This window comes from Podarcis gaigeae (genome assembly GCF_964106915.1).
Source record: "Podarcis gaigeae genome assembly, chromosome: 9".
Taxonomy (NCBI): Eukaryota; Metazoa; Chordata; class Lepidosauria; order Squamata; family Lacertidae; genus Podarcis; species Podarcis gaigeae.
The window spans coordinates 54,027,331-54,053,750 of NC_139685.1; the positions used below are offsets into that span (position 1 = coordinate 54,027,331).

A 26,420-nucleotide genomic window follows, 5' to 3' on the forward strand; every position below is an offset into this window, starting at 1 on the left:
TATAGTATCTACCAATCATTCTAGCAGGTAAGTACATACTTAGGTTGCAGTTACTTGGTAGTAATCCCATTGAACTCAATGGGACTTTCTTCTGAGTAGATACTGACTTGTTGATTATTTTTATTAAGCCTGTGGTGTTCAAGAGTTCTTAACCATTTTCTCAATTGTGACCTTAGGATTATCTGCACTTAAGATAATTAACTGACTTAAGAGTAAATTCTCAATTCAAGATAAATATAGTCTACTCAGTACTGTAGACCAGAAACATGGCCCAACTGTTTTGTTGAAACTGGCCTGAAATCATGTAAATGCCAGTTATTTTGTTTGGTAGAATTACACCTCAGTTAAGATATTTTGGACCGGAATCAATATCCACCCAAAGTTTTAAATACCTAATGCCTTCAGCTATGAGGTGAGTGTCCAGAATATGCTTAAACCTCTTCCTTTGAAATCCGTGCTCCCTCAAAGTGATGGAGTAGTCTGGCATCTGAGATTTTGTCCAAAATGGAACCAGATATAAACAGAGGGTTTTAAAATAAAACCAGGTCAGACTTATATAGGAATGTTACTATGAATGTACTAGTGATGACTAAAATTGTACTGGCAAGGCATTAGGAGTTGTATACTGTTCCATCTTTGAGGGAACACCTCAAAGAGGTCTGGCAACAAGCCAGAACAGAAAATAAATGTCAAACTCTTAAATCAGGTTAGAAATAAGCCATCACAACAGGATCATGCAGATAGATGACTGAGATGTCTTAATTACTGGAATGAAAACTGAATTCGGGCATTCTGCAAATGATTTTATTTTCTATTTGGGGGAAAAGAAAAATAAGAAAATGGTACATGGGCTCCTCAATATGCACAATGGAATGTGCTGAACTGAAACCGGCAAGGAGGTGCCAGCTCAATGTGAGACTTCATTTCTGTCACCCTCATGCTTTATTAAATCATTGAACATTCCTGTTGCCAGCTGTCAGTTTGATGGATTCTGGAAGCATTTATTTCCTTTATCTGGGTTAGTGAAAATTCGGCTTCTGACATTGTTGTGTGGGAATTGGCTGCAGAGCACTGATAACTGGAAGTACAATACCAAATATAGCAACAGCCCGTTTTCCTCCCTTCGTCCTAAGACAAATGCTCTTGCATCCTCTGAGCAGGTTCTAAAAAGTGTCGCTTCACAAAGGTCTTCATACATTGTGTGTGTAATTTTGAAGGGGAGTGGGCATGAATGCTGGCCTATTTATGAAAAAGCTACGCCCATTTAAGAAACAAGATTTGACTATACCAATAGAAGAGGCCTTCCCCTTAGCACTCACATTTACAGACACATGATTGCGAAATGTATTTGCAAAGGTTTATTTTCTGTTTCTGTATGGATTTCAGTTAACAATGATACAATAATAGTTGCCAATCTGTCTCTGTGAAAGTGCTGTTGCTTTAAACACTGTGTGCAAGTGTATGTCAGGGTTTGGCCCTGCCCAGACCTGAAACCTGAGGTCTCCTCAGATGTGGAGGAAGGAGAGCTGCCACCCCCACCTACTCTACCAGCAAATCTTCATATATGTTGATGATCCTAAGGAACCATCAAACCTGAACATCCTTGTTGAATCTACAGCTTTCATCACAGATTCGAGTTCCAGCATTTCCTGGAAATGCTGAGGATTCAACCTGGGACCTTCTGCATGATAAGCAGATGTTCTGCTGCTGAGCCACAGTCTTTCTCTGTGTTGACTGATCTCGGTTTCTTCAAAGAAGCACATGTGTGGTTTAATAATGCCAAGGTTGCAGGTTCGACCCTTGCATGGGACAGCTCCTTAGTCCTGCACTGCAGGGGTTTGGACTACTAGAGGATCCTCAGGGCCCCTTCCAACCTTTACAATTCTACAAATGCAAAAATGAAATATTATTTGAAATTATTTTTTTAAACCTCTTTGTTAAGAATCTTTTCCTTCTCACTTCTAAGTATAGCCAACTTCTTTCATCAGCAGAAGCTATTTCTAGCCTCAGCTTCATCTTAGATGTTTCGATATCACTTAAAAGCAAGACCAGAGCCCTCCAAATTTCTTAATTTGTTGTTATCCGCCAACTAACCATTTTAGACTCGGGTCACTGGACCCTGGCTTAGATCTGCTGAAAAGGTATTTCAATGACTCCCATGTTACACTCCTCCTGCTATAAGCCTTTTTATTTTGATGGTTAATTTTGAGACTAAAGACATGAACCCCCTTATTCACGAGAAAATCCTGCTAAAATTCACAGGACTGCCTCCTTTTAGAATGTTGGTCTTTTCACCTGATGTTGTGTACAAGAATACTCTTTGCAGACATGGTTAAAGTGTATTGAAAGCAAACCCCAAATGCTATCAAGTGAGAACTTCCAAATGGAACAACAAAAGGCGGGTTATTGTTCCTGGGGATTTGAAGGCACTTAGCTTTTTGGCTTATACCCAAGGAAACCAATTATCTCCTACTGATAACATGCTCTAGAGTGTAATTATTCTTGATGCAACTATATGTACTTGGAAAAAATATTTTATAGTGGGCTGAGTTGTTCCCCAGAATATTTAAGTGTGCTGATATTTAAAACGTGGATGGTCACAAGTAAAAGGATTTGTATAAGTAAAAGAGGCTCACCACATAAACATGCTTGGTGAATATATAAGCAAGTAGCCTGTACTTCCTTGTATTTATAATGGGGAAAATGTCTGCTCCGCCCATGATCTCTACATTCTAGTTCAGGGATGGGGAGCTTGTGGCCCTTCAGATATTACTATATTACCAATAGTCCCAGCTAGCATGGCTAGTGGTCAGGGATGATGGAAGTTGTAGCATAGCAATATCTGGAGGACCACAAGTTTCCTTTCCTTGTTCAAGAATGGGGAAAAACCCACTTAGATTCTTTTTCTTTTGAGAGGGTGGGGAGGAAATGCAAAGTCTTTACATGTCTTTCCTCGGCCAGAAAAATTCAGGATCTTACTATCTCATTGCCTGCAGTTTGTTATTAAACATGCCACCCTATTCACAGCTTTTACAACAATTTATTTAGCACTGGTAGTGTGCTGGGTGCTTTGAATTTTAAAGCTTTGGAATAACAAGTAGGCATGCTGTTATTGTGAAGTACTGATTCATTTACTTTTACTCCAGCAGAATATAGTAACTTGTTCTCTTACGTTTTAAACTTTTAAGGAGAATGAAATGTAAAATACTCCTTTCTGGAGCAGATTGGCCTACAATGCTTTCAGTTACAACGTTCAGCAGTGCTTTCTTTCTGGGAGTACTCAAGGGTACTTAGTACAGTGCAACCTTGGTTGTTGAACGCTTTGGAAATCAAACATTTTGGCTTTCGAACACCAACAACCCAGAAGTGAATGCACCTCGAAAGTCAGTTTTAAAATGTGCCTCGGAAGTCAAACAGCTTCTGAAGTGTGTTTCTCCATTTTCTCCATTGCAATTGCCGACTGGCAATTGCACCTCAGTTGTTGAACGGTCTTCCAGAACGGATTACGTTCAACAACCGAGGTTCCACTGTACTTGGCGCCTTTTTTTCCCTAGAAGAAAAGCACTGCCATCTAGTAATTTTATGGTGATTTAAAAAAAAATTCAATTACGTGTATGACTACGAAATAGAACTTGTTAAAATGCTCACTTCGTTAGGAATTTGCATAGATTATTGCAGAAAAGTAGTTTCAACAATATTTGCATGTTCAAAATAGGTTGAAAATTATGGTGAAATCTTGTGTTTAATGTGCGTTTGGGAAAGCACAGCACTTTTAAGAATACTTTCTTTCCATATTTTAAAAAACCCAAAAAGACGAAAAGAAACAAAAACTCAGAGCATATACACCTATACATTTGGTTACAGCAAACACTAGAGCCGAACAACAGAAAATCTCCCACAAACTTGCAATCCATAGCACACAAAGTGAAGCAACCAGTGAATGTTGCAGTGGCAGGCTCCAGCCAGCATAGACAGTAGTCAGTGATAATGCAAGTTGTGGTACCACAACTTCGGAAAGGCCTCCGATTCCTCCTCCTTGTAGGAAGGTTTCAGTGCATATGGGGAACCTTGAGGAATCATGGTTTCTGAACCCATGGAGAAGAGACTCTGAATGTAGTTCTATGCATTTGGCATAGTGGATGGCGTTGTTTCCTGACCTTACAGAGGACATCCGTAGGTCATTCTACATTCGTTAAAAACGCCAGAGTAGATACCGAAAGGATTTTGTGATTTCTTATTTTTAAATTTGTCAGCAAGGAATTTAATCTCTTGACACCACTATTTGCCTCAGATTTTTAGGCTGTCTTCCTGGAAAGGTCAGTTCAGTTATTGGTATCTTTACCTTACGTTTTCCATGGTTTAAGAGAGAGAACAAAAGAATTTATTGAGTTTTTCTGCAATCTCCTTATCCTCCTCCAAGACAGTTGTAGCACCTTTGTCAGCCAAAGGTCAAACCACCTCCTTGGTTAGTTGCCAGATTCTGATGTATTTAAATATGTTTAATTCCTCAGATTCTTTCCTTTTGTTCTTTATTGTGTGCTTTTGCCATTTGTGATCTTTTGTTGCCCTTATTTGACCAAGACTTTCATTTCCTCAGAAAAGGTCTTGACTGTCTACCAGCTTCCTTACTCATTAACCACTCTAGTGTCCTCTTGGACTTTGTGGTATTCTTCACTCTTTGTACTGTACATTTTACTTGAGCGTCTTATTAGTTTTGGCTAACCCCCAAGCATTCTGGGAAAATTTAACCCTCTTAACTTTTTTTCCAACTTTCTTTTTAACAATTCCCTCATCTCCGAGAAGCTTTCTCTTGAAATAAACATGACTGTGTTGGACTTTTGTCTTAATTGTTCATTTACAGTTGAATTTAATAGCACTGTGCTCACTCTTCTAATCAGTTCCAGAGCAGTTATGTCTGCATGCCACTTAGACTTACACTGAAGATAAAGAAACATGGAACAAAGCAATTTAAAAACACAATAACAGCAGCTAAAACATAAAAATTGGTTTCTCATTTGTTTGCTTAAAATAATCCTTAATAAACTTAACTTTGCTTAAGTGAGACTCCTTTGAATCTGACTTAGTTGAATATCACCCAGTATATAGAGGGTGAGTCTTTTAAAAGAGGCCCTATGGAGCATGTGTACTCTGCAGTGGCGTAGCGTAGGGTGTCAGCACCCGGGGCAAGGCAAGTAATTTGCACCCCCTAACCCGTGGATTTGCGCCCCCTAACCCTAACCCCCAGATGTTGCGTCCGGTACGGCCAGCCCCCTTGCACCCCCCACGCTACGCCACTGGTACTCTGTATCCATGGGGACTCTATTTTAAAGGGCTCACCCTGTATATGAGAGAGAAAAACTGGTGACATAATCGTACCTTGGTTGTCGAATGCCTTTGTACTCATACGTTTTGGCTCCCAAATGCTCAAAACCCAGAAGTGTATGTTCCGGTTTTTGAACATTCTTTTGGAAGCCGCCTGTCCAATGCGGCTTCCGCTATTGTTTCTGGCATGCCTGCACAACTGGGAGCCAATCGGAAGCCGCGCCTTGGTTTCAGAAGTCGAACGGACTTGTGGAACGCATTGTGTTCGAAAACCAAGGGATGACTGTACATGAAAGATATCTTGACTCCAATTAATGATGATCAAGACTGAATAGGGTTTTAGTAACAAAGGCAAATGGAGGTTTTTTTTAAACATTCCTGAATGCCTAGTGTCTGCCTTTGGAGAGGAAGAAATACATTTTGCTATGTTAATTGGGTTTTGGTGTTTTATGTGTACCAGATTGTGCTTTATTGTTTTGCTGTCAGCATGGCTATCTCATCTGGTTCCGGAATTTAATAAGAAGACAATGCTAATATTTTTAATGAGTAGACAACTTTTTAGAAATTTTGGACGGACATCATCTCTAAAGATTTGGATTTCCAAAATAGCTTACTTTCCTATTTTAAAAAAAAATCATGGAATTGCCACATTCTGTTAAGTGTTAAAAGACCATCTATAATCTGTCACGACAAAATTCTTTGTGTGGTAAAACAGTTCTTCACTTGCTTTAATTCTCATTGATTATAAAAACTTAGAATTGTGACTTGGGATGGAGTCTGTATCTGAATAAATATATTAATGTTACCAGTTCCAAGGTGCCAAACGGCAAACTAATACAGTGGTACCTCGGATTAAGTACCTAATTCGTTCCGGAGGTCCTTACTTAACCTGAAACTGTTCTTAACCTGAAGCACCACTTTAGTTAATGGGGCCTCCTGCTGCTGCCACGCTGCCGGAGCATTATTTCTGTTCTCATCCTGAAGCAAAGTTCTTAACCCAAGGTAGTATTTCTGGGTTAGCGGAGTCTGTAACCTGAAGCGTATGTAACCTGAGGTACCACTGTAAACATTCATGTGTTTGCACTCCCCCAGTGCTTATTCCCACCTCCCCCAAATATCTATATCCTTGATGTTTTTCCTCAAAATTGTGCTCAAGACAAATCACCTTAAACTGTCCAGTTGTGAACAAATGCATGTGTGCAACAATACCCAAGGTCTGCCTCACATCTAATGTATCATTATTACTTTGGTGATATGCTTGAATACTCTGGCAGAAACACATTTCTGTGAATGGAATTAGGAACAGAACAGACTTCTCAGTGACGTTATAAGTCTGTGCTGGCAGAATGCACTCTTGCAGATGTTCAAAGTTGTTCCTATCGCTGCTCATTTTGACTTGACTCAACCCAGAGTTCAAAAGATTTTGCAGGATGTGGTGAGATGCATTCTTGCATGTCAGAGCAATAACATAACTCCATGCTAGGTTAGAAAAGGCAACTCGTGGAAACTTCACATCACTGCTGTGTGAAAGTGATCAGAGAGCTTGGTCTCATTTGTGGTTAAAAGCTGCTGCCTCTTCAGTAACACAACTTCCCTTATTACTGTACTACATCAGGCACAAGAACCAATCACTAATGAAAAAGCACCAATGGAGACAATGGAGACGTGTATATTATTTACCAATGAACTCAGGTTTAGATCCTGGAACTACCTGAAAAAAAAAAAGCTATAGTATGATGCTGGGATGACTCCTGTTACTCCTTTGTGCTTGAGCAATGATTATTGTGAACATGTTAATCCTTTCTTTTGTTAGATACAATTTAAGAACCCTCAGGTGCAGTTCTGTCCTTAATGCTTTGGTTTTGTGGTTTCTGCCTTTAATTCAAAAACACACCCACCCACCCCACACACAAAGGGAGAAGCTGCTACTAAATATGCACCCTACACATTTTCCTGATGTGTGCTCAGCATGGTTTTGAAAAATCCCATAGCATAGCTATTAGAACAAAAATAAGAGCCACATTGACATGGCTTACATCACTAATGCAATTCTTGAAATTTACTGTAGCAGGAACCCCCCCCCCCAATTATTCAGTTTGTACAAACTTCACACACACTCACACTCACACACTACATACGCTACGCTTCTGTTATAAATTCATAGAAAATCAACCATACATCGGATTTGCACTGTTCCACTTTTATTTTACTCCATGAAGGAAGGACTACAAAATGGGGAAGGTTTGATACATAATCCCTTCACCATCCCAGCACATCCACAGGAGCCCTGCCCAGTTGCTATGCCAACCCTGATGGTCCTAGACAGAAGACAATCAAGATCACAAAGAACTTCCATATGGGAGTGGATTCAGCATGGACTGGAACAAAGGACAATGATCAGATCTTCCCTCAGGGGGCAGGAAACTGCGACTAACTTTTGTCTTCTGAAAATGACTCATGGGGAGGGGTGAGAAGGGAATCAGCCAGGTGACAGGACACTCAGGTTACCACTGCAACTCCTCCCTCAACCCCTCCTTTCTGTAATGTATGCATGATGTTTCTGGGGGTGGGCTTGACCTACAGGATGGGAATTTCAAAAGTTTTTATAAGGTCTTGCACACCATTTTTCTGTGTCTTTCCTCTCTCCTGCAAGTGAGGGGAATACCCTGTTGCAACAGTTCAATAAAGGCCAAGCCTACAGGATGCTGTTTTGCTCCAAGTTATCCTGGTTGGTGTCTTTGTTTTTGTCCAAGGGAGCATTACTATAATTCCAAAAAATAGACAAGTGTTCCTTTTACTGTGAAGTTCATATAATCAACAGTCTCAATGTTCAATCAGTCAAAGTACAAATGACTTGAAAGGGGTTTTTTGGGGGGGCACACTTTGGGTGCAGCCCAAGGATGGAATTTAGCATTGCGTTCTTCACATTGTTTTGTCTGTGCACATTTTCCAGCTTGCCATATGGAACAACACCCACCCGTACGCACTTCTCTGGAGGTTTTCCTGTCCCTGCTTCCAAAAAAAGGCGTCAATTTGGGGGGGGGTACAGGGGGAGGAGAGGGGTAAGCCCCATTGCACAACCAGAAGTCTTTCTGCAGGGCTTCCACTGACAGGACTGGTTAACTGAACCCTACTCCAAAATGTGCAGCTGATTCCAGCTGTCCTTGTTTGACTGCATTTTTTCATCAACATCATCATTGGAGTGTGTTTTAAAAATAATCCTTTCACTCCCCACCATATGGCATTTCAGAGGTATGATGCATCTGAACATCGAAGGCTCATTTAGCAGTCTTTGTCTCCTGCATGTATTTGTCTAAAGGGTGTTTTTTCACCCATCTAGCCTAATGGCTATATTCACATTCTCTGGCAGTGAATTCTAGGAGTTAATTAGGAATTGTGTGACATAGTTCTTTTGTTGGTTCTGAACCTAATGCTGAGGAATGTTTTTAGGTGATCCCAAGCTCTACTATTAGGAGAGAGGAAGAAAAATCTCTATACTTCCCCCTCCACCCAAAATACAATTCCTAATTTTATAAACCCTGCTGTTCAAGTTGCCTGCGGACCATTCAAACTTGAAGGATTAGCGTTGGTGGGGAAAGTAGTGCACACAGGCTGCAGGATGCCCTCCCCCCTTTCTGTGTTTCCTATCATTTCTTGCTTTTCTAGCTGAGCACTCCTCAGTAGTCCTCCAACAAGGGAAATTTCCATACAAGCATGCTATTGGGACTGTCGTAACAGTTGAACTCCAGTCCCCCAACAAGGAAAATTTCCATACAAGCATGCTATTTGGACTGTCGTAACAGTTGAACTCCTACATTGTAGTTTGAGTGCTCATGATATGTGTTGCAAGGGTCTTATAGCAAAGCACCTGTTATAGGTCAGGTTGCCCAGAAAGCGTAACGTTTGCCTTACTGGCACGGAACTGCAATCAGCATTTTTGTTACCGAAAACCTAACTTGCTAGGCAGCTTCCACTTCCTTTAAAAGTGCGTTCTTCTAATGCTTTCAAGGTATAAGGTGTCAACACTTAAATAGAAGTGGGTTTTGTAAAGGAATATGTGTGCATTTCTGTTTGACAGGAGTTGACCAGGCATTTGACAGACTAATTGCTTCTTTCCCAGTTCAGATCAGCTGCTTGGGCATCTGAAATGAGGTCTGCATGGAGGCTGGTAGCTCATTCTTGAAAAATAGGAAAGGGCAGTGCTCGAAATAATCTTTCTACGTAGTAGCTCTTCAGCGAACAACAGCAACTGTGTCCTGATATGGCTTCCTATTATGAACTAAAATGCACTGAGTTCTGTATTCATTTCCTTCTTGATAAAAACAAAGTACTTTTGACTAATTCACAGTGAAGGTTGGGAAAGATAGTGAAACAAAGGCATACTATTCTCCCGGGTGTCTTGGTTGTTAAGGTAATTGTTGAACAGCTTATTCTATTCCCAATCCAGTGTTTGTTGCCACTTGGAACATTTTATGTGCTGTTTCCCATTTAATGGAATCTGCAAAAACATTTCCCTTAATACATCAGCTTTCTATCCAGCACCATTGAAGTTCTTCCCCAGCAAGACTTATGTACCCAAAAGATGTTTGAATAAAATAGATATTAGTTAGTAGCATTCATGAAATATGACTAATATGCTACAAATTTGTAATATAGTTGGGTGACAGCTGTAACCTAGTACCCTCTAGATAGTTTTGACAATTCCCACCACCTTCCACAGTCTTGGCTGTGGTGGCTGGAGCTGATAGGAGATGAAGTTCAAAACATTTAGAGAGCATCAGGTTGGGAAAGGCTGGTATAGTGCAAGGAAAGAGATACAAACCTATTAGATGGAGTGCTTTCTGTATATATGAAGAAAAAAAGGTTCTGTAAAAATGGATTGAAAAGGGAAGACAAAGAACAGCTCTATCTTTTTTACATAAAAAAGGAAAAATTAATTATCAAAGATGGGAGATAATTATCCAGAAAGGTGAATTAGACAAAAGAGTCAAAGAGAAAGAGTATCATTTTTCTTTCTTTTTTTACAGTGCGACTTCATGACAGCATATCAGAAGAAGGATTTCATTACTTAGTCTTCGATTTGTAAGTATGTCTGCTTGCTACATACTGCACCAAGCTCTTTTTCTAAATGAGACTGGAGTGCGGGGAGAGACCGCAAAGACCCTGGGGGTATTCTTTGTGTTCCTAATATTTGACAGGTAAAAAGGAGCCATAAGTGGTTCATGTCATGGTAGTGGATGAATAAATTATATCTAATTGCATATTGAGATCCACTGAAGCTGAATGTCTTAAGTGGTTAACCCATTTTGTGATCTTGGTTCCAATCCTTCTATGGATTCAGCACTTTCTCAACTTCAGCTGCCTAACTGTAAAATGGAAATATAAGTTAATTTTCTTGCTGAGATTCTGTGTGAATGAAGGAGAGAAGGACGATAAAGCACTGTGTATTTTTATGGGTGTGTGTGCAAGAGTTCTGCTGTCTTGCCGATAAGGCATACATACACCCAGTAATTTTCTCTCTTGAAACTTGAGCATTAAACCTACTATCCAGTTGGTAGACAGGTTTGGTGGGGTTGCCCTCTCCAAGCCACTGTATACTACAGGTACTACAAACACCTGTAGTATTTGTTGGCTAAAATCAATGTTAATCTGAAACAGTTCCACAGTTGTAGCCAAGAAATAATGGTAAGGGAGTACAGTATTCACACTAGGGTTCCATGTAGTTCCCAGTGTTCGGATAAAAAATGATTGGCTTTTGATCACTAATTGTAAGTGTTCCCTTTGAGGACTCGAAGTTTGGATGGCTTTTGTGAGTATTAAAAATAATTGTCTTTCCTTTAAGGGTTTCTCATGGGGAAAAAACTGTTGTTGGGCAAGAAGCCATGCAGTGTAGGAGACCTTCATGGCCCACAGGTCCTTCCCCAGGGGGTAGGATTCTTCCTAAACAGCAGGTTTCCCACCAGCAGCCCTTCAAATCATCCCCTGAGCAAGCAATGTCCCCATCAGTTTGCAGGGCAACTTGAAGAATGGTTGTATCAGGCTGTGCCTACCACTCATTTTGCTGTTTCAACCATTGTGCACACCTGCTTCAAATGGTCTCCCCAATCTTATTTCACACCAGAAGCAGGAACAAGCAAACAAGCCAGCCAGCTCCTGACTAGTAAACCATTGTAAAGAGATTATCAGTATTACTTCAGCTCTTCCATCTTGGAAGCACGTTATTTCAGTATTACAAATGGCATCGATGCCTGCTGTGGAACAGAATAGAAAACAGTACAGCACCCCTTTTGATTCAGTGCTTATATGATGGAGTATTTGAGCAAAGTTGTATTAAATTTTGTTATGCACCTATGTACAAATCTTTGTTGCCAAGTTGAAGGGGAGTACACTTATGAAAGGATATCAAGTGCTGCAAAGATAAGGTTTTAACATATTTTATTAACGGTAAGTAATTCAGTTAACGTAGCTACTTTTGTAGAGTGCTTTCACAATCTTTCTTGCACCTACAGGCAGCCTTTAAGAACCATTTTTTGGTTCTAAAATAGCAAATAGCCCTTTTCACTTACACTTCATGATAACTTATAGACCTGAGAAGCAAAGTGTGCCTAAATGGTTAGTGAAGCATTCATCTATACCATCTATGTAAAGAGGCTGTGATCTGAAACCAGACCTAAGCATGCGCAAAAATTCAGATTCCCTTTAACTGAGTACAGAAAGATCACTTTTCTTGCAGATTTCCAACCTGCCCTTGCATAGTGTGCAAATTTTTATTTGTTGCATGTGAATTTCTTCCCCTTTGTGTTCAAAGAAAGTAGAAGTTGCATATGAAAGGTCCATGTTTCCAATTGCAAATTCAAGAACAACTTGAACGAGGGCTCCCCCGTGTCAATTGTATGCATAGAAGTAGATCTAATGGATTCTAATGGGGTTTCTTTGGAAATACACCCCTGTTCAGAAGCCCTACACATGTATTCACCTGAGTGGGACTGTGCAAAATATGCAGTCCCTCAACGTCACACATGCTGGCTAGCCATACCCCGTGGCATAAATTTCTGCAAAGATTGAGCTATTGTATGATTATCTGTACATACAAAGCCTTCTCCATCTCTGCAGATGTGAGATTAGCCAGTGTGCACAGTGTCAGGGGCATAGCTAGCCAGCATGGCCCAGCTCAGGCATTGTGAGACGGTTTAAATAAAACTTCTGAATGTTGTTAAAGAAGCCTTAGGGTTACCTTTGTTGTTTCAGTTTTCTTGCTTAAACAATTGTTCTCCAGTGTGCTGAATTGTGAACAAGGCATTAGAACATAACTGGATCATAGTTAATAATTATGTGAGCTGCCTTGATAAGAGACAGAGAAATGCCAGATACCTTCTGAATAACATGTACCAGTATTACAAAACTGTTCAGTGAGGAATGTGAGGAAATGGTGTTCTGTTACAGTCTAAGGTCCTATTTTTGGGAAACATTCCGAAAAAGCACAAGAATTGCTGGTAAAGATGAGAAGAGAGTATGAAATGTTTTGTTTAGCAAGACTGCATTTATGAAAGATTTATGTAATAGCATATTATTCAGTGAAATGCCATGCTGTTACGGGAAGAGAGTAGCCACCAAATGTAAAAACATGTAGCTGCAGTTTAAGTCATAAGGCTTTTGTTTTGCCTAATTATGCCCGGTGTTGAAATCTATTTTTGTAAAAGAAATACATTGGGCTTCTCACTTCTGGAGCACATTTCTTTTTGTCAAGAAACACTGGAGCAAAATTGTAAAGGTCATAGATGTTAGTTAATTGACTTTTAAAATTCTCATTTCAACCTCTCTGGATAGCACATTTTGATGTGTTTTTTTAAAAACCTAACAAACAAGAAACTTTAATATTAAAACAGTCAGTTTACTAAATAGACACTTTTATTGTGAAAAGTTTTTGTTCCCTTATTGGATAGTCATTCAGCTATGTTTTTGTGTGTGTGGTTGTTTTGTTTTTAAAAGAATTATTTTCACAATGAAATGTTGAAAGTGGTAAGATTGGGGAGGGGGTTGCCTGTGTATGCATGATTCTGTTTCTATAAACATCACTGTAAAGCTATTACAAAATCCATAGTGAGCTGGTTGAAGTGAAAATTCAGCCATAGTGAGGTGTTTACGCAAACTTACTTTAGACTGCATGTCTTCTTTCTTATAATCAGTTTTTCCTCTTTATTTGGGAAATACTTTAGTATCTCCAGTGGAACAATCAGAAATAGAAGAATAAATTGATAGTGTGAAGACTGAAAGGCCACACAGGGACAGGCAAATCTATTGTTTAAAGCATTTTTGCTCAGCTCTTCAGCCACAAAGGCTCTTGGATCAACTTCCATAAGATCAATAACAAATAAGACAGTCATAAGAACATTAGCAGAGACGTGATAGATCAGATAAACGTTTCCTTTAACAGAGTGGCCTAAAAGGTGTCTCTGTGAGCAGGAACAATAGCCCTCCTGCTTTTCTTGCCTCTGTCCAGCTAAAAAGTGCAGCACAGAAGGAAAAAGGGAGGAGGAGGAGGAGGAGGGAAGAGGAATACAGTGGTACCTCGGGTTACATACGCTTCAGGTTACATACGCTTCAGGTTACAGACTTGGCTAACCCAGAAATAGTGCTTCAGGTTAAGTACTTTGCTTCAGGATGAGAACAGAAATCGTGCTCCGGCGGCGCAGCGGCAGCAGCAGGAGGCCCCATTAGCTAAAGTGGTGCTTCAGGTTAAGAACAGTTTCATGTTAAGTACGGACCTCCGGAACGAATTAAGTACATAACCCGAGGTACCACTGTACAAGCAAACTCAGGCATCGGTTCCTTAGAGCTAAAATACTCCTACAGTGATCAGGTTCCTTTACAATGATGAGCTTTAGTGGCAACAGTTCAGAGAGAAGCCAAGCCAAATGGAGCTGTTCTCTCAGCAAAGCTGAGAGAGTGGTTCGGCTTCCCAACTTCTCCCTTTGTTGTAGCTTGATGGAACAGATAGATGACAATTGAGGAAAAGCCAAATGGAGCTTGTCTGTCAACTGAGCGGATGGAGTGGCCATTAGTGTGATATAAATCCTTTCAAGTTGTTATTGTGCCTCTTCTACTAAAAGTGGATACCCATAATAGAGAGGTTAATTACTTACCAGATCCTGCATTTCTGTGTTACGAAGATCCCATAATGAAAGCCCATCATAATGTAAGTGATTTTCCTTCACGTTAGGGGGAAAAACAGAGGAGAATAAAACTTACTGGAACGATTTGGTATTGCATACAAATATCTCAGTGACAAGGCCAGAACAGCAGGTGGCTGAAGGTCAACATCCCAAAGGGCTGCTTCACACCTTATCTATCAGGGATGGGTAACTGGATCTGGCTGGTGGGGTAGATCATTATCTCCCCCATCCATTGCAGGCCAAGCTTGGCAGGTGGATGGGAGCCGCCCACCTGTCAATCACCTGACACCACAGTGAGATTAGGCAATCCTTTTTTTATTTTTTATTTTTTTTTATTTTTGCCGCAGTGGGTCTTGCAGAGCGCTTTGCAAAATGGTCTGCAAGACCAGATACCTCATTTACTACAATATCCAGTATCCTGCAAATCTATGCACCAATAGTTGCAGTGGTGTGAACCATTATGTGTGAGGATAATCCATGATTCAGTACTTTTGCAACACTTTGAATACTTTGGCAGTATAGAATTCTCTCACACGTAAGATTCTCGATTATTTTGTCTGATAGAAAAAAATGTTTTATATCATTAACAGAGTCACTGGAGGTGAATTATTTGAGGATATTGTTGCAAGAGAATATTACAGTGAAGCAGATGCAAGGTAAGTGTTGGATCTCAAGGCTTTTAACTGCTGTTTATTTACCTTTAATGTGGTATTTGGCACCATAATACAATGATGGTTGGGGTTTGCCATCAGTACTGACTTAAAAGTGGGAAACATTATCAGCTTGCCATGCAAAGGTAAAGGTAAAGGTAAAGGTACCCCTGCCCGTACGGGCCAGTCTTGACAGACTCTGGGGTTGTGCGCCCATCTCACTTAAGAGGCCAGGGGCCAGCGCTGTCCGGAGACACTTCCGGGTCACGTGGCCAGCGTGACATCGCTGCTCTGGCGAGCCAGAGCCGCACACGGAAACACCGTTTACCTTCCCGCTGGTAAGCGGTCCCTATTTATCTACTTGCACCCGGAGGTGCTTTCGAACTGCTAGGTTGGCAGGCGCTGGGACCGAGCAGCGGGAGCGCACCCCGCCGCAGGGATTCGAACCGCCGACCTTTCGATCGGCAAGTCCTAGGCACTGAGGCTTTAACCCACAGCGCCACCTGCGTCCCCGCTTGCCATGCAAGGAATTCATTAATTTATTGGGCAACCCTAGTTTGATGATGCACTCATTATAAGGATGGTGGCTTTAGTCTGCTGTTTAGTCTGGGACGTGGGTAGTGCTGTGGTCTAGACCACAGAGCCTAGGACTTGCCGATCAGAAGGTTGGCGGTTCAAATCCCCATGACGGGGTGAACTCCCTTTGCATGGTCCCAGCTCCTGCCAACCTAGCAGTTCGAAAGCACGTCAGAGTGCAAGTAGATAAATAGGTACCACTCCAGTGGGAAGGTAAACGGGGTTTCCGTGCGCTGCTCTGGTTTGCCAGTAGCAGCTTAGTCATGCTGGCCACATGACCCGGAAGCTGTACGCCGGCTCCCTCAGCCAGTAAAGTGAGATGAGCGCTGCAACCCCAGACTGTACTTAACTGTACAGTTTACCTTTACCTTTACTTACTTACTATTAAACATTAAACATTGAAATGTTACAGTGGTCCCTTTAACTTTACCTTTATGGGATCAAAGTATTTCCCCTTCATCTAGTGCACCTTTGGGCAGGGGAAATCACACTGTCCCAGAACTTTAATATTATTCATATATTATTCTTACACAATGCTTTTTGGCTAGGAAAGTGTGGTTCTCAGTTAGCCCAACAGACCCATCTAGTTTCCTCCATTGAAATTTGGAGTTCCACATTTATTGCTGTGATGAGCACTTCTCATGCTTGTCCACACACAAAAATCCATTCCTGCTGTTTTCTCAGTTTTTATATAAAGCACATGGAAGTGGTTGAGTGATTCCTGCAGGGGGGAACACATTTCAGCATGCTGGTGATCTCACCTGGGCACCACAGTGTTCCTAAGCCTCTTTCCACATTAACTAATTGCCATTTTACAGGGAGCTCCAGAAAGTGGCATGAGTGGGTGATAATATCTGAAACAGTCCTTTCAGTCTCAGTGAGTGGTGCCCACTGGTACAAATAATCCCTTTCAGAGAACATTTTGGCCTTGAGGAGAACAGTGCCAATAGATCGAAATCTCCTTGCTTGTCTTTCTAGCCTGAGCACACAGTCCCCATCAGGTGCTTCCTTCGCTCAGGGACGCTCAAGATGAAAATACTTTGATTGCTGGATTTGGGTTTCTTCCTGTTGCACCGTCCAGGAAGATAAACCACTCCCTCTTTCCTCTCTGTACTCTGCTGTGCAAAACAGAAGGGGGAGGCAGCTTCTGTGACTAGGCTGTGGTTCTTAGATATTTTTGGGTTAAGGACCCCTCTGAGAATCTGATGAAAGCTGTGTATAGCTCCCCCTCCCAATGCACATACATACAAAATTTAGCACAGTTAATTTTATTATTTTGGCATACGTGCCCAGTTCATGGACTGCCTGATGAAGCCGATGCATGGACCCCAGGTTATGAACCCCTGATATAAAGTCTGCTTCCCACCTCTGCTGATCATCAAACACTGCTTCTTCAGAGGTCAAGGGCTTAAGATTCAGTTACATTTGCTGGTATTGGAGACAGTGGTCATAACCCAGAGAATTGCACATGCAGTTCTGTGTATCTAAAAGGGCATTTTCACTATGTTTTCTAAAACCTATATGTTCTTGCCCTTTTGCATTCCCAAAGTCAAAGTGTGATTTTAAAATTTTCCTAACTTTTAACAAGTAGTTCCTTATGGGAGATTTTTTGTGGGGGGGATCTAGGACCAAAGCATTAAATAGGTCATTGTTGAGCCCCTCATCTGAAAATCTTATTGTTCATTCATATGAACATTTTGGCATTTTCAGTGTGTTTGACCTTGGCTGTAAATATGCTAAGAACATTGGGAAAAGCTTTCGGTCTTCTCGGCCTGTAGACATCGATAAAAAAATATTCAAATATGGATGTGTAAAATGACAAACTGTGTGTTTTTGTGCCCAAATCAAAGTGTCTTAATTTGTATCTTAAGTTACAGCTTAGTTCTCTGCAAGAGCAAACATACTTTATGCAATGGTTTAAAGAAACATAATAAAGTGTTTGGGCTTCCTTTTATTACTTTTGGACATGCCTGCTAAACATACAGCTGTTTTAGATTAAATGTTACAGATCCTCAATGAATTGCACTGATAGTTTTCTGATTACCCCCCCTTATAATTCAGGGGCAACATTTTGTGCCTTTTTTAGTTATTGTTTAATTTGTACTTCTCCCTTTCTGTTCCTCTTGTACAAGTGTTGAATTTGTATTTGTGTGTGTGTGTTTGTGTTCTTAAATATGTTGGTGTTAGTGTGGATTGGATAACGCATGTGCTTAAAAATCCAGTCATTGTGCCACTCATTAGACACCATGGAGAATGTGCACAGATTAGGAGAGTGAACATTGTACATATTTTACAGTCAGTTTGTATAACCTCCAAGTCAAATGGGACAATGTATTAACCAGTGAATGTCCATGGTCTTCAAGTTGAGAATACAGTGTGATTTGCCAGCATCCTTAACATATAGATGTATTGACTATGCCAGTGGTTCCCAAACTCCCCTCAACTGACCATCTTAGAATTGCTGGTGTTCCTGGTGGACATACTTCATGGTTTTTCTGCCCTTTATAACAGTTGCAGTGCACTGTGATAGATGCTCAATGGTTTTGAATTGTATTCTGGATGCTTTCATTTCTGTTATTGTATTGCAGTTTGCATTCTTCCGTACAATTCAGATTATAGCAGAATAGAATGCAGCATAAGAAATAGAAGAAGCAATAAAAATAGAATTAAAAATCAGTATAAAGATTTCATGCTGGCATGCCGCGGGCCATCTAAAAGAAGCTCACAGACCACAGTTTGTGAACCCTTGGACTAGACAATATGCAGAATCAGTGGTACACAGTCTTCATAATGTCTGATGACGTGCATAGTGACCAGTTTTTTTATGCATGTTCTCTATCCTATTCACATTGACAACACTTACATTGTTTGCAAGGACTACCAAAATAAACAGCATCTACTCACCCAAATAATTTGCATTTTTTTTAAAAAAAAAAATGTTTAACTAAAGATTGCCAATTTTTGACTAACATTCCCTCCATTCAGTCAGTGGGAAATACAAGACAAAGGATTCTGTCTAATGATGTCACATGTTACGTGTTAAATGTTCGTTCTTTCTTTTTTGGTAAATCTTAAAATTTCTGTACACAGCATTGCTGTGTTGCAGATCAGCGTGTAATTGAAATGTGTCCAAAAATGTGATTTAATTAGTATTATTATTTTTATAATTTCAAGTTATTTTCATTTTGATTTTTGCATTTAATGTGATTATGTGCCTTTAAAATGTTTTTTCCCTTCCATTCTGCCCTTGTATCTCTGCAGTCATTGTATACAGCAGATTCTAGAAAGTGTTAATCATTGTCACCTAAATGGCATAGTTCACAGAGACCTGAAGGTCAGTATCTGGTGCCCATAGGTTGGCTAAGAAGTGTTTTTTCTCTCTCTCTTTCCTTTCCTTTTCTTGGCTTGAGGCTGAAGGGTGGGTTCGGCTGAGAAGTCCCCTTTGCTTTCCTTTCTCATCCTCAGGATGACAAATGGATAATGCATGGTGCTGCTTTCAAGTTTGCAAGTGTCACAGGTCTAGCATACATCACGGTAGAAGCTGAAATAGGTGTGGCAAGACAAAGTGACCTTCCAGGATTTATTTCCCTCCCACCACATATCTCTGTGGTATGATAGATATCACCACAAACACTGGAAGGAGCTTGCACCTGCCACATAAACTTCGGCTGTGATGTATGTCAGCCTGTAGGTATTTTGAAAAACACCACTTCTGTGCAGAGACTTTGGGTTATAGTAGCAGAACAAGTGGTTTGGCATTGCTCTGCTAGAGTAGGACAAACCCTCAGGCAAGAGCAAGCATGTAATCGCTCGGCTAAATGAAACCATGAGGAGTGAGTAATTTGCCTTAAAAACACATTACTCCCTAAATGTAATATTAACTGCAGTGTGGCTGGTGCAAAAAGAACCATCACCTTCAAATAAATAGAAGGAACAAACAGCACCAGATATTTAATACAAGCTTGCAAATAGCTCTGGGAGGTTATTTCTTCCTCTGTGTATGAAATATATGGCCAAAAATGAGATTTGTTTGTAAAAGTAGACCCCATTTTGGGCCGTTCCTCCTTAGCAGTGCTGAAATCAAAATGAGCTGCTTCATAGCAGCACACTCATGTCTGAGGAAGTTAGCTACTCTAGCCGAGGAATGCGGGTCCATTTCCGGAGGTTGTGCCTTACAGTCTCTGTTTGCTGGTTTTGCACTATAACCCAGTCTCACTGAGGGTATACAGACAGTGAGTGTACGGCTTGGAACTAACACACGCCCCCTGGTGTTTGCATGCAGTCATTGCATTCAGCAGATCCTGGAGGCTGTGCTACACTGCCATCAGATGGGCGTAGTCCATCGGGACTTGAAGGTGAGTAATGCTGTTGGGGAAGAGAGAACCTGCACCACACGGTCTCAAAGCACTCGTTTTAGCTGCATTTTTGCATGTAGAGGGGCAAAGAGGCTCCCACTTGTTAACTCACTGGTTGTCTGGACAATTCTGAAAGCTTCCACATAAAAGAGACACCAAATTACCAAATCCCCTTGCAGATTTAGAAGTACTTTCCTTTGCTGTTCTCCTTTGGCGTATACGTCACTGAAGACGTGGATAGGAGCGAACTTGCAGAAGAGTTATCAAGTGATGCTTGAGCTCGTCATCCCACAACAATCCATTTCGAATCAAAGAGTGAGAAGCTGTGACTGAGTGTGCTCAGCTGCCGGAGGAGTCTCTTTTTACCTCCCAGAAACCTTCTAGTCCATTTTCCTTTGGATTTTTTTTTTTTATCTACTCTTCTTCCAGGGTCACGAGATGGAAGGACTGATGTGTTTTGCCACTGAGTGCATTGGGATGCTTTGCCATCCCTGTTACCACCACCATACATACGTTCAGCTATTCAGCATCAGCTTCCTATTTTATGCAGGCTGCTAGTTTCATTGGCTTCACATTGTTCTCAGCATTTATTTATTTTTTTGGTGCCTTTTTATCTTTCTGCTTACAGACTAAGAAACAAAGCAAACGCCAATTAATTTTGAAACCCATTCTTAAAACACACGGTGCAATGGGTTTGGGGAGGGGCCTTGAGTAAGACACTGTCCATAGCCTCCCATTCTCCCAGTTCCCCCACCATCGGCACCAGCTGTTCCTGTTTCTTCTCTCTTTCTTCATCATGACTACCATTCACTTGCTTGTCAGACAGCGAGCCAATGAGTAAGCAGGCAGTAATATGTATTGCTTCTCCCTTCTCACTACCACTGTTGTCCAAACGAGTAGGTTGCAATGGTGAACAAGGTCCCAGGAGTGTGAGGGACCAATAAATCACATGGAGTAGGTTTATTAGAAGAAGAAACAAGGCCTGCTCAGGAGCTGATTCCTGCCATCATTCCTCTGCATCCAACCTGTCCATGACAAGGAGGGATCTTGCCAGTGACTCTGCCTGCTTTGCAAGCGCCCTGCTATGTTACCGCTTGACACCTGCCGTGCTAGACGCTTGCGAAGGTTGGCAGTTCAAATCCCCACAACGGGGTGAGCTCCCGTTGCTCTGTTCCAGCTCCTGACAGCCTAGCAGTTTGAAAGCACACCAGTGCAAGTAGATAAATAGGCACCACTGCGGCGGGAAGGTAAACGGTGTTTCTGTGCATTCTGGTTTCCGTCACGGTGTTCCAGTGCGCCAGAAGTGGTTTAGTTATGCTGACCACATTGCCCAGAAAGCTGTCTGTGGACAAATGCCGTCTCCCTTGGCCTGAAAGAGAGATGAGCACTGCAACCCCATAGTCGCCTTTCACTGGACTTAACCGTCCAGGGGTCATTTATTTATTTTTTTAAAAAAATATTTATTAAAGATTTTCTTAATACAATAAAAAAGACAAAGAAAATAACATAATTTTACAATAACCATACTTTCTTCACTTCTTTGGACTTCCTCGCATCTCTCGTTCCTGCGTTCCAAATTTTCGAGCTTTACCCAGCAATTTATCACCTTGTTTCAATTCTTATATTATAGTTTTCCAATATTGTATCCCTAATTTTGAATAGTTTAACCCAAACCTTAAAAGCTTAATTTTAACATAATATTTATCCAAAATTTATCTTTTCTTATATTTTCATTTATCTTCATATTCCTTTTAACTAGCTTATTGGTGCCATATTGTTAATAATCTTACATCTTTCTTAACATTCATACAATTTACAATATTTTTGTAAATAGTCCTTAAATTTCTTCCAGTCCTCCTCCACAGCCTCTTCTCCCAGGTCTCGGATTCTGCCAGTCATTTCTGCTAACTCCATATAGTCTATCAGTTGCATTTGCCATTCTTCCAGTGTGGGCAAATCTTGGGTTTTCCAGTGCTTGGCGACAAGTATCCTTGCTGCTGTTGTTGCACGTCCATGGGTCATTTACCTTTTTACCTTTTTTATATGTATGTATCACACACACCCCCCTTATATGTTAGGAATGGTCACAAAGATCTGAAAAGTAAGCAGGGCATAATTTGTTAGCGTTTTAATGGAGATTTTGTACACCACGTTGATATATTTTTATATGAGTTGGCAGTACAGAAATGAATTCACATCATCCTAATTATTATTGTCGAGGAAAATTACACTTTTAGCTCCATTTGATACCTTCTTAAACCAGTGGTATATGTTCTCTAAAGGACCTTAAAGTTGTCCATATACCTAGCAAGTAAAAGAAGAAGAAGAAGAAGAAGAAGAAATCAAAGGGGGAATTCCTTCACACTGAAGTCTCTGTATTGGCATTCATTAGTAGATTTGACATTGAAATCCTTGGGGTGGCTATAGAAAGCAATGTTTACAACACCCTTCCCTAACCTGGCCCTAACCACCAGATATTTTGCACCACAATTTCAATCAGTGCCAATCGGCATGGCATATGAAAGGGGATGATTGTATTCCAAAATATCCGGAGGGCAGCAGGTTGAGGAGGGCACATAACATTATTCATTTTGCTGTTTGGGGACAGCAGCCAGAAATAGGTCACTTCCAAGCTGATTGGATCTTGTATTCATTTGATTGCGTCCTCTTTATTTGTGTTCTGCATAATTCTTCAAGACATCCATGGCTTGCATTACTTTGTAATGAAAGCATAGTGCACGCACGTACATTGTCATCTTTCTGTACCCAGAGTGTGTATACTTACACATCTGGATGACCATTTTATTGCATCATAAGATACGGACTCCCGAGTCCACAAAAGCTTATGCCCACAAAACATAGTTCAGTCTTTAAGATGCTGCGTGACTCTGGCGTTGGTTTGATTCACAAGGAAAGATTTGTGCACACCTAAATCTGTCCTGTTGAAACACTTGGAGTTGCTCTATTCACAGCTGAGCTCTTTTATGATTGCAGTTTCCGTAACACCTTTCAAATTATACAAACCCAATCACTGCATGGTTTGTTGATGTTGTTTTCACGGTGCCCTTCAAAAGGAGCGCAGAAGTTCTTGCGGTTTTATACTCATCTTGTCGCTGCCAGGTTGACATGCAAAATGAATTATTCATAATTCCATTTGGCCTTGCGCTGCACTTGTCTCAATCTGTCAGTATCACTGACAAAATGAAAAGGGAGCTTCCACGTCTCCCCCTCCCCCAAGTATTAGTGCATTCTTGCTGTGCTGTTACATAACCAGTATTCCCCCATCACCTCAGAACTGAGTGGGGATTCCTTCGCTGCAGTGCCAGGAAGATGATTATTTCTTCTTCTTCTTCTTCTTCTTCTTCTTCTTCTTCTTCTTCTTCTTCTTCCCCATCCCATTTTTTTAAAGGCATTAAACATTGTTTTTGTTATTTCTCTCTCTTGATATATATATATATTGCTTTTCTATCCAGACATTTAACCTCAAAGTAGATTGCAAGAATACATATACAGTGGTGCCTCGGGTTACATACACTTCAGGTTACATACGCTTCAGGTTCCAGACTCTGCTAACCCAGAAATAGTACCTCGGGTTAAGAACTTTGCTTCAGGATGAAAACAGAAATAATGCTCCGGCAGCGCGGCAGCAGCAGGAGGCCCCATTAGCTAAAGTGGTGCTTCAGGTTATGAACGGTTTCAGGTTAAGAACGGACCTCCGGAACGAATTAAGTACTTAACCCGAGGTACTACTGTAATAAGCAATACAACCTTGCATCTTGTTTCTCCCCTCATCAATCCTGATATTTTTAAACCATAAGTCAGTGGTTCCCAAACTTCTTTTTCCACTTCAACCTTTCTAAGGATCTTAAATCTTCAGCTACCTCCTAGAGCAAGTATTGGGGACCTTGTTTCTGTCAAGGGCTGCATTCCCTTTGGCGTAATCTTTCAGGGGTTGAATGCCAATGGGGGTTAAGGCCACAGCTATATATGGGCAGGGCTACTCCTTTTCTTTCTCTTTCTCTCCTACCTTCTTTTCCCTGTCCAGCAGCTTGCTGGGGGGAGGAGCAGGTCACTGTTTCCTCTCCCCTTTCCATTGCTGTAACTATTTTGATTTTTCGACCCCCACCCCCACCTCAGACTTCCCACCAATAAAATTCAACAGAGGACTGCAGGTTTCCCACCCAGTCCTAAAGGTTGAAATGGATGGGTTTCGGTGGTCCTCCTCTTGAAAGAATTTAAAACTTCTGAAATGCCTGAGCAGCATTTTACTATAGAGCAACCATGTTTGTGTCTTTTTAGCAAAAGTTCTTCTGAGGGACGTCTAGTGAGGAACGAAGCTACTTTTCATACCCGGCTTATGTGTGACTGAGATATGAAGCATTTTCAGTGACAGACAGGGTTCACATTACCTGAAAAGCCTTGATCCGGACAGAAAATACCCTTTACGGTGACAGAATCACCACTGATTAAACAGGCTAGACCTTCGAATGCTCCGGAATCTCAGATATAAAACCCTAAACTTAGAGTTGGGAGCCTTTGGATATCCACACAAAAATACACTGACTGACCATTATGTTGACATGGCCTAAACAAGAGAGGCTAAATGATGGCCGCCTCTCTACTACATGCACAACTGCAGCTAAAGTGCAACTTTGTGATCCGGACACTGACTTGCTCCTTCCCTGGAAAGAGACTCAAGCGTATGCTGTTCAATCTCCTATATCTTTCTCCAGTTTGTGCACCTTTGTCCCATCCTCTTCAGACCTCGTGCATGACAGACACATCAGCGATTCCCCGTTGTCTTGAAATGGCTGGTGCATGTTTTTTTAAGGGGCAGAGTCCAGCAGCCCAGGATGTCCCTTACGCTTGCTATCAAAGTGTGTGGCTGTGTTTGTAATGAAGCATATTTACTTCCTTATGACAGTGATGTTTGCTTTACAGTACTTTGGGTCCAAAGATATTTGCTGACAGGTGTTAAGCACTTCTAAAGGAGCAGGGGGTGAGACTGAGTTCTTTTAATAGTCCCATACTGTGTGTGAATGGGCATTACTGTGTTTACCTACCTGGGAAGTATGTATGACCTGACAGCCTGATGCTCTGGGTTGTTGAAGGTCGCCAATAAATAGAAACATCCAGCGGCTTTAAGTAATTTACATAAGCAGTGCTTTCCAGGAACTAATGATGGCCAACGTTCGCCTCTCTGCCTTATGAAAAAGGCTCTGCGGATCAATTTGTCCAGAGTATAGAAATAGTATGGCAAACTGCTAGCGAGATTGGCTGGCAGTTTTATAATTCATGCAATATTTTAGGCAGAAATAGTGCCCACCATTTGATGTTTTATCTCCCCAAATGAGGATGAACATCTTGGGATGCTTTTTTTAAAAAAAGGGTGACCGTGTTTGGTCAAACTAATTTACAATAACATTCAAGTAGCTTGTGAAGTGGTGAATGCAGGATTAGAGGAGAATATGCTCACTTAAAAATGCTGCTTTAAATCAGATGTACAGTGTAGTGAAGGTAGCCTAGTTTTTCCAACTCTCAGCAGGACCTAATGTCCTAATTCAAAAGCCTTTCTAGAGGCTGACAGGCTAGTCAAAGAGCCCTGGTGGGGCCTGAGGGCCAAACTATAAGTTGCCAATGCATAGTGGATAGCTAGAGATGGGTGGATCTTTCCATTTCAGTTTCCACTGAAAAGAAATCATCATGAAAATTCACCAGCATATTAGGGCAAATTTCTCCCAATAAACACACCTTTGTAAGTAGTTTCCACTGATGTATACTTTTAATAACAAGGAATTTTCCCTAATATGCATTTTGTACGCTGTTTTCACAAATTTGTTCATTTTTTGCACACTTTCTCCTAATACATGCATTTGTTGTAAACATTGATTGGAAAACAGCGCTACAGAATTCAGAGAAGTGTAAATTTCAATAGACGGCTGTTTTTCAGTTCTGGAAAGTGTGAATTATGTAGGTTCGCCTTCAAATGCAAACTGAATCAAATTTCTTTCCCATCTCTGTGTGTAGCTATATCTCCAATTTGTATTTAATTATGGGCGCAGGGAGAGAGTAACTAGGCTAAGGAGCGAGCAGGAAGAAAAGCTTTATCCCTTCTCTCTCCTGCAATGATCAGGACTAAAATCTTCCTTCCACATGGCTATTGGCAGCTGGTAAAAGGAAAAAAACCTTCCCATTGAAGCAATGAGAGGTGGTTGGCTTTTTTACTAGCCCTCTAAGCTGCCCCAGAGGTGGAGAGAACAATATTAGGACCCCCTGTAGCTCTGAAGGGTTGGTCATCTGATCCTCTGTGCCTGTAATTAAATGAAAAATTTAGATGTACGTGC

The 26,420-nt window shown here is 41.0% G+C and overlaps 1 protein-coding gene across 11 annotated transcripts in view; it reads left to right on the forward strand.

The window, feature by feature from the left end:
- The window catches only part of CAMK2D (calcium/calmodulin dependent protein kinase II delta), a 143,261-nt gene that overhangs the window by 64,502 nt on the left and 52,339 nt on the right, over positions 1 to 26,420 (forward strand). For 7 of the 11 annotated variants that reach the window (XM_083756645.1, XM_083756635.1, XM_083756641.1 and 4 more), the window contains 3 exons: positions 10,350 to 10,404; positions 15,086 to 15,151; positions 18,983 to 19,055. In XM_083756645.1, the coding sequence (XP_083612771.1) occupies positions 10,350 to 10,404; positions 15,086 to 15,151; positions 18,983 to 19,055 (194 nt within the window). Of the gene's footprint in view, positions 1 to 10,349; positions 10,405 to 15,085; positions 15,152 to 18,982; positions 19,056 to 20,003; positions 20,077 to 26,420 lie in introns of all 11 variants that reach the window. The other 4 variants (XM_083756638.1, XM_083756640.1, XM_083756644.1 and 1 more) reach the window with 1 other exon arrangement.